General features: G+C 32.9%; 1 protein-coding gene across 1 annotated transcript in view; it reads right to left on the minus strand.

The window, feature by feature from the left end:
* The window catches only part of LOC140505811 (sodium channel protein type 9 subunit alpha-like), a 127,640-nt gene that overhangs the window by 21,535 nt on the left and 91,676 nt on the right, over positions 1–14,429 (minus strand). Inside the window, 3 exon segments of the mRNA XM_072612197.1 lie at positions 1,022–1,195; positions 3,389–3,543; positions 10,582–10,699. Coding sequence (XP_072468298.1) covers positions 1,022–1,195; positions 3,389–3,543; positions 10,582–10,699 — 447 coding nt within the window.

The raw sequence follows: 14,429 nt of genomic DNA on the forward strand, positions 1-14,429 counted from the left end.
GGCAACAGGCACAGTAATGAGACCAGGGTGTTTGGTCTTGGGAAGAAAAACTTTCAGTTGAAGATTGGGGAGGAGTGGTTGAGACATTCAGCTATTTGAAGTGCCTAGCACACAACAGATGCTTAATAAATGTAGATTGATTGAAATAGGTATTATACTGCTCTGTTTGTACAAAGATTATATGACTAGGATCAATGGGCTGTAGTTGTAAGAGCCATTTGTTAGTTCAGCATAAGGAAAGACATCCAATAGCTAGAGCTATCAAAAATGGAATAGATTATCCTAGGACAGGGACAAGTTCCTAGTGGAACTTGCAATCTTCAGGTCACATGTGGCCTTCTAGATCTTTAAGTGGAGCCTTTTGACTTAATCTAAATTTTACATTTATATACAAATGTATATAAATATACATTTTATATTTTTAACTATATACTTAAGAACTAGGAAACTAGTTACCTACTCCTGTCCTAGGATATAGTGAATTTCCCATACCTGGAGGTCTTCAAGAAGTTAAAAATTACTTATTGTGAATGCTTAGAGATTATTCATACTTTGGCAAAGGGTTTGACTTGACATTTTCTAAGGTATAAGATACTCTTACAATATCTGATCTTATTAATGAGACAATTCAAACTAGTAGACAGATGAACAATCTAGATGGAAAACAATATCTAAATTTTGTCTTCATTTCTTTACACAATAGGAGCAAGTTTAGCATAATGAATAGAAGGTTGGTCTTAAAGTAGGGAAGACCTAGGTTCAAATCTAGACTTTGATGCATACTATCTTTGTGAACATAAAGATGTCACTTAACTTTTCATTGCTCTCAGGCAGCCCTCCAAGACTCAAAGTTGTGGATGAGTTGCTGTTCTACATTGAAAGACGGAATTTCTGTAATAAGTATCCCCCACATCAATAAAACCACAGGACAAACTAGGAATGAGTGGAATTGCTAATGAAAAACATATTTATGATTAACAAAACATTTAAATTATTTGAAAATTTATTTAAATATACATACATTAACAACGAAGAATTCTAACCAGCACCAGGCATTACTGAAATATGCTTTACAACCATTTGCCATCCATTTGAGAAGCATCTCCATAATGAAGAGACAAGTGAAAATCTTGTCAGCATATTCAAGTATAATCATGAGAGTCTTTCTCTCTTGAAGATATATATCTTCAAAAGCCTGTGGAATAATGAAATAAAATAAAATAAAAATTGCAATGCTTATGCAACCTGTGGTTTATAGTACAGGAGAAAAGCTATGAATTTTCATTAACTACATGGTGATAATGAGTCTAAGATCATGGGTTCAATTAAATACTTAGTTTGTCTCTAGTTTCAGGGTTGAAAATAATGCTTTAGCCAGTCATCTTGAACTTACTTGTCTTAGTTCACTAGAGGTAGAGACCAAAGGAAGTTTAATGGATGACTACAAATTTATCTAATTCTACTCATTTCAAGAAATATTTGAAAATGAACTATATATAAAGCATAGTACTAAGCTCTGGGAATAGAAAGACCTAAAAAAAGAAGAAATTTTCTGCCCTTCAGAGGTTTATATATTTTACTGGGAGAATAAAATGTGTTTCAGAATCTGTGATCAGATCTCAGCCCTTCTATTTACTTCCTATGTAAATGAAGGCAAATATTTTACCCTCTCTGGTTTTCAAGTTCATCTATAAAATGAAGATACTGAATTAGATAACTCATCTTTAATATCTCTTTTAGCTTTTAATATGTGATTTTAAGATACATTTTTCACAAATAAATAAAAGTTGATTTGAGGAGGTAAAAACTCTTATCAACTTCGGGGAACAGAAAATGGTAACTTGAGATTTCAAGATACAGAGGCAGAGAAGCACAATCTAATCTGTCTTAGGGACAGCTTATGCAAAGTCATAGAAACTCAAATGTTTGGTTAGCCAGTTTGAGTAGAATATAGAATATTTAAAAGAGACAATTATGAAATAAAACAGTGGAAAGAACGCTGGAGAACAAAGGCTTGAACTCAACCTGAACTCAAAACTTGCCTATCATCTATGACTTGTATGATCTTAGGCAGATCACTTACATCTCTGGCCTTAGTTTCTTTATCTGTAAAATAATAGAGGTTGACTTTATGGCCTCTACAGGCCCTTTGGCTATAAATTTATGATCTTATAAAAAGTGGACGAGTTCCCAGTTTTGCCTGAACCTAAGCAGAATAAATCTAACTCCTCTTCCTTATGTCAGTCCTTAACTACTTGAGTCAGCTTTCACGACACTTCAGTTTTCTTTCCTCCAGACTTGTTCTTGAGCTATTTCAGTTGTGAGTGACTCTCCATGACCCTGTCTGGGGTTTTCTTGGTAAAGATACTGGTGAGATTTGCCATTTCCTTCTCCAGCTCATTTTACAGATGAGGAACTGAGGCAAACAGGGTTAAATGACTTGCCCAGGATCACACAGCTAGTAAGTGTCTGAGGCCAGATTTGAACTCACAAAGTTGAGTCTTCCTGACTATAGGCTGGGCACTTCATCCATTTCATCATCTACCTGCCCCTCCTCCAGGCTAAATACCCTCAATTCTTCCAATTCACCCTCATATGATGTGGAATATAGACCTTTCAATCATCTTGGCTGCCCTTTCCTGAATACTCTTTAGCAACAGTGTACTTATTAAACATGAGAGCACCCAAATCTGAACATAATACTCCAAATAAAGTCCAACAAGGGGCAGGAATACTATTACTTCCCCATTCCTGGAAACCATGATTTTCTTATTACAGTCCAAACTGATATTATCTTTTTGGATGCTAAAGGACATCAGTAACTCATATTGACCTTTCAGTACAGTAAAACTCCTAGACTGTCCCCCCCCCACCCTCAAGTAAATGGCTACTTAACCACACTTCTATATTTTTTACTTGGGAAATTGATTTTTCTGCTTTCAAGTATAAAACTATATTTATCCCTATCAGATGGCATTTTATTAAATATACTCTAGTGCTTTGTCTTGTCAGTCTCTTTTTTAGCTACTAGCTCTGTCATTGAAAGTGTTTCCTATCTCTGATGGACATGCCATCTGCGTGAACAATGGATAAAAATGTTAAATGGCACAGGGCTAAACACAGATCCTTGGGGTCCTTCACTGGAGAGCTTCTGCTGTGGACCTGAATGCATCAAATTATTTAGTCCATATCTCTTTTTCACAAGAATAATATGAGATATCTTGGTAAGAAAAAAAAAAAAAAGGTAAGACCTTGCCATGAAGACTCTCTAGTTAGCACCATAATTAATTTTCTGAGAGAAATGAATTTGTCATTATAATTTTTTCACTAAGGTAGATTTTGAAAGCAAATGGCTCCATCATATCGTGTTTGTTGCTATTTCACTTACCAGAGCTGCACAGCTGTGCAAGATAATAAGAAGCATGAACATTTTGAATGAACAGTGTTTTACTATCTTGTAGCAAGCTTTCCTCAGGTTCCACCAGATCTTTCCTCTCTTAGATTTCATGCTGACTCCACAGAAAGGGAACATTTGCATGCAACCTGCAAAAATGACAGCGTCAGAAAAAACTATTAAAAAAAACCCTGTACAGCAAGAATAAAGTCCAAAAGAGTACACGATCTAGGGATGAAGGCTATAAACAAATTAGGGGAACAAGGGATAGTTTATTTGTCAGATTTATGGAGAATGGAGAAATTTATGACCAGAGATTGAGAATACTATAAAATGCAAAATGGGTTAATTTGATAACATTAAATTGAAAAGATTTTGCACAAACAAAGGCAATGCAACCAAAATTAAGAGAAAAGTATAAAACTGGAAAAGAATTTTTATAATTGATGTCTGTGATAAAGACCTCATTTCTAAAATATATAGACAACTGAGTCAAATTTACAAGAATACAAGTCATTCCTCTATTGATAAATGGTCAAAGGATATGAGCAAACATTTTTAAGAGGAAGAAATTAAAACTATCCATAGTCATATGAAAAAAGGCTCTAAATCACTATTGATTAGAGAGACGCAAATCAAAACAACTTTGAGGTACCACATCGCATGTATCAGATTGGCTAACATGACAAAACAGGAAGATGATAAATGTTGGAGAAGATGTGGGAGAGTTGCAACACTAATTCATTGTTGGTGGAGCTGTGAGCTGATTCAAGCTTTCTGGAGAACAATTTGAAACTATGCCCAAAGGGCTACAAAAATGTGCATACCCTTTGACCCAGCAATATTGCTTCTAGGGATGTATCCCAAAGAGATCATAAAAGTGGGAAAAGGTCCTACATGTACAAAAATATTTATAGCAGTTCTTTTTGTGGAGACTAAGAACTGGAAATCAAGGGGATGCCCATTAATTGGGGAACAGCTGAAAAAGTAGTGGTATATGAATGTAATAGAATACTATTGTGCTATAAGAAATGACAAACAGTTGGGCTTCAGAAAAACCTGGAGAGATTTTTATGAACTGATGCTGAGTAAAATGAGCAGAACCAGAAGAGCTTTATACACAGTAACAGCCACAGGATTCAAGGGCTGTTTCTGATAGACTAAGCCCTTCACAGCAATGCAAGGACCTAAAACATTCCCAATGGTCTCTTATGGCAAAATACTATCCACACCCAGAGAAAGAACTATGAAACTGGAACTCAGAATGAAACAGACTACTTTCTTTTGCGTTATTTTTTGTTTTGTTTTGGTTTTTCTCATGGTTTCTCCCATCCGATTTAATTCTTCTATGCAACATGACTAAAATGAAAATGAATAAGAATGTGTGTGTAAAACCCATATAGTATTGCATGCTGTCTCGGGGAGGGAGGGGGGAGGAAAGAGGAGAAAATTTAAAACTTACGGAAGTGATTGCTGATAGCTGAAAAGAAATACATTAATTTTAAAAAAAGAAAAAATTACCATGTATAAAAAAATGATTCTGGAATAAATCATTCTTATGCGCTCCAGTGTTCATATATGTAGTTTTTCTAACATATCTTTTTGAGCGGGATACCCCAGAGTTGCACATCTTTCACAATTCTGCTACCATTATCGGGTAAGCAGAAAGAACAAGGATTAAGGGTGATTTCATGTTTTTATCTGTTTTATCAATTGTGAAAGAATTCATTTCCTATTGATCCACTCTATTGATAACAAATTACTCTGTGATTAACAGGATTAGTCCTTTGGCAGCGAAAATAATAGCACATGCATTTACTGATCCTACACCTTGAAGATATTTCAGCTTGGTAAAAGTTGGGAGAGTTTCTGATCTGTTGGCATAGCCTTGGAAAATCCAAGGATCACTTCATATTGAGATCATCAGAGTAGGAGAATTGTGGGGGGTGGGATGGTGGTACCACTTCCCTCAGTCCTACAACATACTCTCTGCAGTTTTGTTTTTCAAAAATATCACATTTTCATGTTAAGTAGCTAATAATTGAAGGTTCATTTGGGTTAAGATTATAATAAAAAATATCCAGTATTTATGTAAATACTTGCTTGCATTAAGGCTTGCAAAGTGTCCCATATAAATTATCCCAGTTGATCCTCATAATAATCCCGCAAAATAGGTGCTATTGTTTTATTGTTTTAAGACTGACTTTGAACAAATATGATATTCTGATCCCAAATAAACTATAAAGGACATAGGAAGAAAGATGCTGTCTGCACACAAAGAACTGAAAAATAGTAGCATATATAGAATAATTTTTTAAAAATACATACATATGTGTGTTTGTGTGTGTGTGTAATTTGTGTCTAATGGTAGCCATTGCTAGGCCAAGGGGTGGGAGGGAAGAAAAGTAAGAAATTTACATGATAACTTTATTATATATTTGAAAGGAATTGCAAGTTTTAATTAATAGATTTATAGTTTCACATGCAATCATCTTTTTTTTTATTATACTGTGTTATGGAAAGACTTGTTTTATTCCATAAATTAAAAACAATTAAAAAATCCCAAAAAAATGTTTAAAAATATTCCATTGTACAGATGAGTAAACTGAGAAAGATTAAAGGCTATGATTACAAACTAGTAAACAGCTGAGGCAGGTTTTGACTGAAGTTTTCTTAATGTTTAAGTACACTTTGCTTCCCACTAAGTGAATTTGGTTGTTTGTAATACATGTTACTCTGTGTAGTGTAGATACTTGTGCATTTTATACACAGTTGGCAGTGTTTCAGGGAGAAATACCTTCTGAGATGCAAATAATTTTGAAGAAGCAAAAAGAAGAACAAACAACAAGAACTCCACCCCTCCAAAAAAAAAAACCAATTTGTTTTGTTTTCTTAACAAACAGCAACTTAAAATAACACACTCCAATGTAATTGGATAGAAATCTTAAAATGTCTACCAACTATATAGAACACACATTATATATGCATAAAATGATTGTGTATAGGTTAGTAGTTTCACTATAGAAGCTATATTTTTGAATGAAATATATCATTCTACTTTTTAAATATAATATTGAAAAGTTGTTTTAAAAAGCAATCTGTCACCCTGTGTTTTTTTCTTTTGATTTCATTCTCTATTACTTTGCAAAATTAAACATACGTGTATCATTCAGATATATCTGAACAGTCTCTTTCCCTTTTTTTTCAGCACTGATCTCTTTTCTAAGTTCATAATAACTATATTCCTGACTGTGATCATAGTGATCATAGTGACTGTAGGTGACTCATTCTTTTCTTACTTTATTTAAATGTTGGCATATTTTCTATTTTGTTAGACTTCTTTGCTAGTACCATGACATGATCACATCCTTCATGAATTTTGAAGAGGCAGTTGTCTATATAGCTTCTCAGTTTCAGCCAGAGTTTTAAAAAATACCTAGCAATAATGAGAGCATTTACAGAGCAGATCACCATGTTGGTGAAAATACTTTAAGTGGTATGATTTCTCTTTTTTTTTGGCTGCTCTGGCATTGGAATGAGAAATCTTCTTGATCTGAGGACTAAACTTGACAATGGGAATGGTAAAATATGACTTTTCAGAAAAATTCTTTCATGAATTAGCTGCCCATCAACTCCTCAGATTCTTCAGAGATCATTTGCATTGTGACTCAGACCAAATGCATGCATGACTTATGATTTTATTTCTCTTTGTAGAAATGTCTGTCTTAAAATTTAAAATCCTCAAGGGAATAATTCAAAAACATTTGTTTGATATATTACATCCTTTGTAGACAAATATGATGCTGGCTTATATCAGTAAGACATCAGTTATGAATGCTTTTTCCAAGAATGATAATGTGCTTCTACTAAGCTATCTGTTCCATCTTGGCTGTATTCCTCTGCATCAGAGGATCTGCATTTATGAAAGAGATGGCTCTTGTTAAGGGGAATGACCATAAATGTGTTCTCCCTTTTATAAACATAAATGGGATCAAACCTACACTCTCAGTCTCACTGGCATCATATGTCTTACTCAACTCACTAGTCCATTATACATGTTTACTATTTTTGCCACCAATCACACATTTGAAAGTGGTTATATTTTTATTTAGTTTCAAGAAACAGGAACTTTTCATTTTTTCTTTAAAATCCTGAAAGTATTGTGTTTTTAAAGTATAACTAAATTTGTCAGCAATTGGATTGTTGATCTTATTTTAGGTGTGCTAATTAGGGTGTTTTATATTTTTTTGCAGGTAATCTTTTCTAATGCTCCATTTTGCTGACATTATATGTAGTAGATTTTGGTGATTCTTTTTTTCTTTGCTATATTCTGTCCTTGTCCAGTTTTTATTTTGATGATTTAATTTTCTTATTTTTAATCAGATTAGCTAAAGGTTTATTAATTTTGTTCGTTTATCAAGGACCTGTTTCTTACTTTATAATTTTGTTTTCCCATTTATTTTCCCTTTAGTTTTCAATGTATCATTTTCCTGGGTTTATATTCTGCTAATTAATTATCTTTTTTCAAATATAAGTCTTCAAGAATACATTTTTCCCCTCTCTGTACTATTTTATCTTCAATCTGCAAATTTTTACATGTTGTCTTTTCAAGCTCTGGCTGGCTTTCAAGGAGAGTTGGCTCCAATGCATTTGAACAGGAAATCTCAAGAACATTTTAAAGTGTTTTAATTAGAAAAGTTCTATCTCTCATGGTTGATTATATTAAGTCACTCTAGGAATAAATTACAATACCACTAGCTACTGTAATAAAAAAAAAACAAATGTTCTAAGTCTTAAAAATATGTTGTAAATTGTTTTTTTTTATTAAGAACACAGTTGTTTTTAAGAATTTATCTGATTCAAAATGGATGAAGGACAACTGGATTTTCAGTGATACAACTTATCATCAACATTGCTGCAAAATGGGTGATGAAAACAATTAATAAAGCCAAGCCAGCTCATTATGAATATGACTGGCTTGTTGCCACCTACTCAGAGAATTATGTTCTGTTGGCAAAATCCATCTGTTGTACATAATGTTATGTAATATATTATAGTCACAACACTACTTCTCCCTTTCTCCGATTCCCCACTCATCTCTTGACAGAATGCAAATGGTACACTATCAAAGTGATGAATGTTTTCAACTCTTGGCTCAAAATACAGAGGCATGCTATAGCCATTGCTATGAATCTCTATAAGGAAGTAAGAACAATGAAAAATAGTGAAAGAATAAGGTCAAACTGCACAAATGTGATTATTTAGGAACATAAATATAAGCATGAAAAATTTTAAGAAGTTCAATGCAAGGATATTTTGAGAGGATATAGGTTACATAGGAAAACAATAAAATAATTTGTCGTATGGTAACAAAAACACTCATTAATATTGCACAATACATTTCACACAGTGTTTTCTTCACACTAGCTCTGTAAGGTAGGTCATGAAAGGATTATCTGTTCTATTTTAATTATGAGGAAACAAGTTCAGAGAAATTAAAGGGCTTAATCTTGGCCACATATATAACAAGGTTAAGGGATAAAATTTAAACCTAGTTCTTCTGATTGCAAGTTCAACACTCTGCACTCTATATACTGTCCTAATTCTCAGTTGCTAATGAATCCTGCTACATACCTCTAGTTTCTGTCTCTACTTACTTAGCTTCTTTGTCCTGTTTCTTTTTGCTTATGTTCTCGTCTCCACCATTCTATGTCTTACTTTTGGGTCCTGTGGATCTGTTACTCTGTGTCAAGAGGTGTCAATAGTCAAGTTGCTTTAGGCCTCCGTCCCTGCCCCTGTCAGTTTTATGGATCTTCACTTGGATACCACACAACCTAAACTTTTGGTTGTTGATCTCTAATATATTATCCCAGAACTAACAATAGTAATAGTAATACATCGTATTTATATGGCACTTAAAGGTTTGCAAAGCACTATGTATCTATATATCTATATCTATCTATCTATATCTATCTATATCTATCTATCTATCTATCTATCTATCTATCTATCTATCTATCTATCTATCTATCTATCTATCTATCTATATAAAACAACCTTAAGAGGTAGGTGCTATTATCCCCATCTTACAGATGAGAAAACTGAGACACAAATATAGTTACTTTTCCAGAGTAACATTGTTGATAAATATATGAGGCAAGACTCCAGCTCAGATCTTCCTAACTTCAAGTCTTGTGCTTACATTTTGGGTCTTGTAGTTACCTCTAGAGGCTTGAGAACCTCCGAGTTTTCTCCTCAAGTTCCCAAAATGGGGGAGGCATGCTTTCTCCCTCTGTCAACCATAATGTCCATGCCCTACCTTATGGTATAAGCTTCCCCAGGGTTCTGCCACAGTGGAACCCTTCTCTATATCGTCTCTCCCAACCATTGCTATGGAAAAGGGCAGGTTCTTTGGGAGACAGATTTGCCCTTATAGCATCATCATGCTTACATCCCCCTTCCAAGTGAATTTGTCCCTGTCATAAGAATTCATAGCTGTGGCTTCAATATATGACTGGTTGGCTCAGGAGTTAGAGCGATATGAAAATAATTCCAAACTTATTCCAAAGTCAATTTTGTTTGCTCAGTAAAATTCTTTATTCCTTACAATCATCTTTAAACTGAATTTATGAATTTTACTCTCATGCTAAGAGTCAAAAGAGAGATCCAAGTGAGCATATCTGAGAGAAACAATACAAAGCTACCACCTAGAAATATCATTTGCATCTCATGCTTTTCTGATACTGCATGAGAAGCATCAGTGTCTTATAATGAAGGAACTATTTACCAGGTAGAGCAGTAGATAAACACAGGGAAGTAGGAAAGTAGGAAAACTTTAGCTTAAATTCTGACTTAGACACAGATCTGTGTAACCTTGAGCAAACTACTAAATCTATCCATGCCTCAGTTTCTTCAACAGCAAAATGAAAATAATAATAGCACCTACCTTAAAAGGTTGTTATGAGGGTCAAGTGAACTAACAGATATAAACAGAGCACTATACAATTCTATCTGTAATAATAATTGCTATTAATTATTATTAATATACCATAGGGTATAACAGTTATAGATATGGTGCTAAAATAATAATACACACTTAAAATAAAAAGTGCAAATAATGCTAATAATTGTAAAGAAACTCAACAACAAAAAAAATCACAAAATATAGTTGTTTGTTTTCTACTTACCATCTGAAAAACAAGCTCCTGGTTCATCTGAGTTTTCAGATTCAGCCATGACTTCTTCTTCTTCAAGACCAAGAATAGGAGCCAAGCTGTCTTCAGGGGAAATAGCTTGACTGAGCTTCTATGTCCCCCAACCCAAGCCAAGAAGAAAGTGTCAACCTTAAATTATACTTAATAAAGCATATTTAAATGGTATTTCATATTCAGAAGCAAGATACATGGAAAAAATCAATAACAATACTGGGATATAAAAATGCAGAGGGACACATTAAGGTTAAATAATCTATTGGTGTATCTGCACTAGATTTTTGTTTCCAAGCACTTTAGTTCATTGTAAGTTGTGCTAGCATAATAAACATAGACTTGGATAGACTTGAAGTCTGAAAGACCTAGGTATAATTCCTGTCTCAAATGCTTATTATTTCTGAGGTCCTGAGACTTCATGGTACTTCTCCATCTCAGTTCCTTATCTACAAAATTATGATAATAATATTTTACTGACCTCACAATATTACTACTAGGATCAAATGAGATAAGATACACAAAACATTTTCCAAACCTTAACCACAATTATACAAATGGAAACTAATCTTCTTTTCACACTCTTATTGAAAAACGTTTTAAAATATATTAGTTGAGTTCAAAATTGAGGAACTTTTATTAGTCAAAATTAGTATAATGTTTAGGAAGTAGAATGACATTGTTCCTGGCAGGGTAAGTAGGACAAAGGTCAGCAGTTCCAGTTGGTCCTTTTTCAGTCTTGATTCCAGTGAATGATTTGCACTGTCAGAGTACAAAAGAATTAAAAGAAATTTTCATAATCTAAGTTAAATGGAAGACTCAATTCTGGGAGTAGCAGCCTCAATCATAATCACAAACGACAGAATTTATCTTACCCTGAAGACTTCTATTGAGAGGCAGTGATGAAAGGAGGAAGAAGTCAAAGTTGGGACATATCGCTAGAGGTATAAGTTTCCTTCGCCCATTTGAGTTTCCTAGCCATGTGTGCTTCCTTTGGGATAAGTAATGTAGGAACTCTTGAGAGAGAGTGCTCTTTCACAAATGGGGCATTTTCTGTGTCATCAATTTTTCTTTTCTATTTAAATAAATATCTTTGCTTTGAATTAGTGTGTTGTCTGGTTAATCGGATAACAGAAATCTTAATGTGGATGGGCTCATGATGAGATGCTGACTACAAACACGTCTTAAAAATGGCTTTCCAGGAATAACTATATGAGATAAATTACTTGTATCACACTTATTTGTGTGTGCTAGGTGTGGGAAAAATACAAGAATCAATACTGATAGGGCATATGACCACAAGAACTTTATAACAGTAGGGGAAGTAGAGGAAGCTCGAACATACACAAATAAGTGTGATGCAAGTCAGAAAATGATTAAGTGTTCTGGAAAATTGTTAATAGCAATATATAAAAACGATTAAGACCAAATTGAATTTATAGTAGGGATGTAAGGGTGGTATAGCATTATTAAAAAGTAACAATTTACCATATTAAAAATAAAAATAAGAAACTCCAAACCAATGTGATTATCAATGGACTCAGAAAAAAGTCCTTTAACACTGCACAACACTCATGCTAAAAAGGGAAGGAAAAGAGATAAGCTAGCAATATATGTAATGGGGAAACATTAGAAGCTTTACAAGTAAGTATAGGTGTAAAGCAAGGAAGTCCTCTTTCCTTACTTTTATTTGACATAATTGTAGAAATCCTAGCAATAGCAATAACACAGTAGAAAGAGACAAATATACAAATATGCAAGGAGGAAATAAAGTTATACATATATCCTGATGATATTATTATCCCAGATTATGTTCTAGAGAAATAAATCGTAGAGAAATAAAAAGAATTTCTATACATGAATAACAAAAATCAGGACAAAATAATAAGGTAAATCCCATTCAAAATAACTACAAAATGAATAAGATGTATGGGAGATGACCTACCAAGGAACATACAAGATCTATTTACATTTAATTGTAAAACTCTCCTTCAAGAAATGGAGAATGAAGGAAATAACTGGATAAATGTTCATTTTTCATGGCTTGGTCATGTTGGCAAAAAAACTCAACATGATACTAGTCAAATTGCTTTATAGATATTGTGCTATAATAATCAAATGACCAAAAAATCCACTTTATAGAGCTAGACAAAATAATAAAAAAGTTATTTGGAAAAAAAGATCTAGAATCTCAAAGGAAAGTATACAAATTAATGAATGAAAAGGATAACATTTCTAAATATCAGATTAAACTATAAATTCATAATCATCAAAACTATTTGTTAATGGTTATAAATAATTAAGTATATCATTGAACCTATCTAAATAAGGAAACAGAAATAATTACACTCAACAATTCAGTTAAAAAATAAACCCAAGAACATATTACTTGTGGAATAACTCCCTATTTTATTTTCATTGTTTTGAAAATTGAGAAATAGTTTGACAGAAATTAGATTTAGATCAGTATCCTACATCATATCTGCAGTAAACTTAAAATGTGGATGACCTGAATACTAAAATTTATTCCATAAAACAATTATAAGATATCTAGTTTAGATGCCTTTCATATTATTAGGTAGGGAGAGAAATCCTAACCAAACAAAGGTCAGAAACAATTACTAAAGAAAAAATAAGTAAGCTAAATTACATCAAATTAAATATATTTACACGAAGAATATAAATACATATAGAATAAGTATGGAAATAACCTACTGAGAAAACATCTGTGTATCAAAATTGTTCTTATAGGTCTGAGATCTAAGACATAAGAAAAGCATATAAATATATAAAAAATGCTACCAAGAGCCATTTCCTAGTGGACAAGTAGACATAGGACAAGTGCAAATAGTTATTAAAAGAGTAATTTCAAGTTATTTGCCATCCACATAAAATACTGTTTCAGATTTGTAGTAAAGATATAAATGTAAATTAAAACAATTCTAAAATTTCACCTTACACCCAAAAAATTGACCAAGATGACAAAAAATTGGAAGAGTCAGTGTTGGAAGACTGTAGAAAGATAGACACACTATTATACTATTCTACATCAGTGTCATCATTCTGAAAGGAAACTTGGAATTATGCTACATATTCTATAACTTGGAACTACAAATTGTTCCAACCATTCTGAAAAGCATTTTGGAATTACATTAAGAAAGTTATTGACTCAGAGATTTCCATGTTGCTCATATATCTCAAGGAAGACAAAGGCAGAAAGATAGATCTTAAATATGCCAAAATATTTGTGACAACAATTTTTAAAATATCAAAAACCTGGAAATGAGTTAGCAATCTTTTGATTAGGAAATGGTTAAATAAATTGTGGTATATGGATCTAAAGTAATATTACTGAATCTTAAGAAATGCTAAATATGATGAATACAGAGAAAGTTGGAAAGATACGTAAATTGATTATGGCTGAAGAAAGTAGTTCCAGGAAAACTATTATATATATCTATATCTATATACATATATATATAATATATTATATATGAACCACATCAATGTAAAAGAAGAATGAGAAAAATATTGAAACTTAATCCTATGAAAATGTAGTCACCATGCTTGGAGTCACAAAAGCATTCCTCTTTCCTTTCTTTGTAGAAGTAGTACACTCTAGGCATTAAAGTTTGCATATTTTTGCATAATCTTTGCATAGTCTCAAAAACTAAGTATAGATGGATATTTCCCCTCAGTATATCTGGATAAGCTCCTTTAGGGTACATGACATGATTTACACATAACAAGTAACATAATAGCTAAATGATAGGAGCATGGAAGAAATTACCTGACAGAATTATAGACAGAGTAAGAGTTAATAACCAAAT

Source organism: Notamacropus eugenii, chromosome 5 (genome assembly GCF_028372415.1).
Source record: "Notamacropus eugenii isolate mMacEug1 chromosome 5, mMacEug1.pri_v2, whole genome shotgun sequence".
NCBI classification, from domain to species: Eukaryota; Metazoa; Chordata; class Mammalia; order Diprotodontia; family Macropodidae; genus Notamacropus; species Notamacropus eugenii.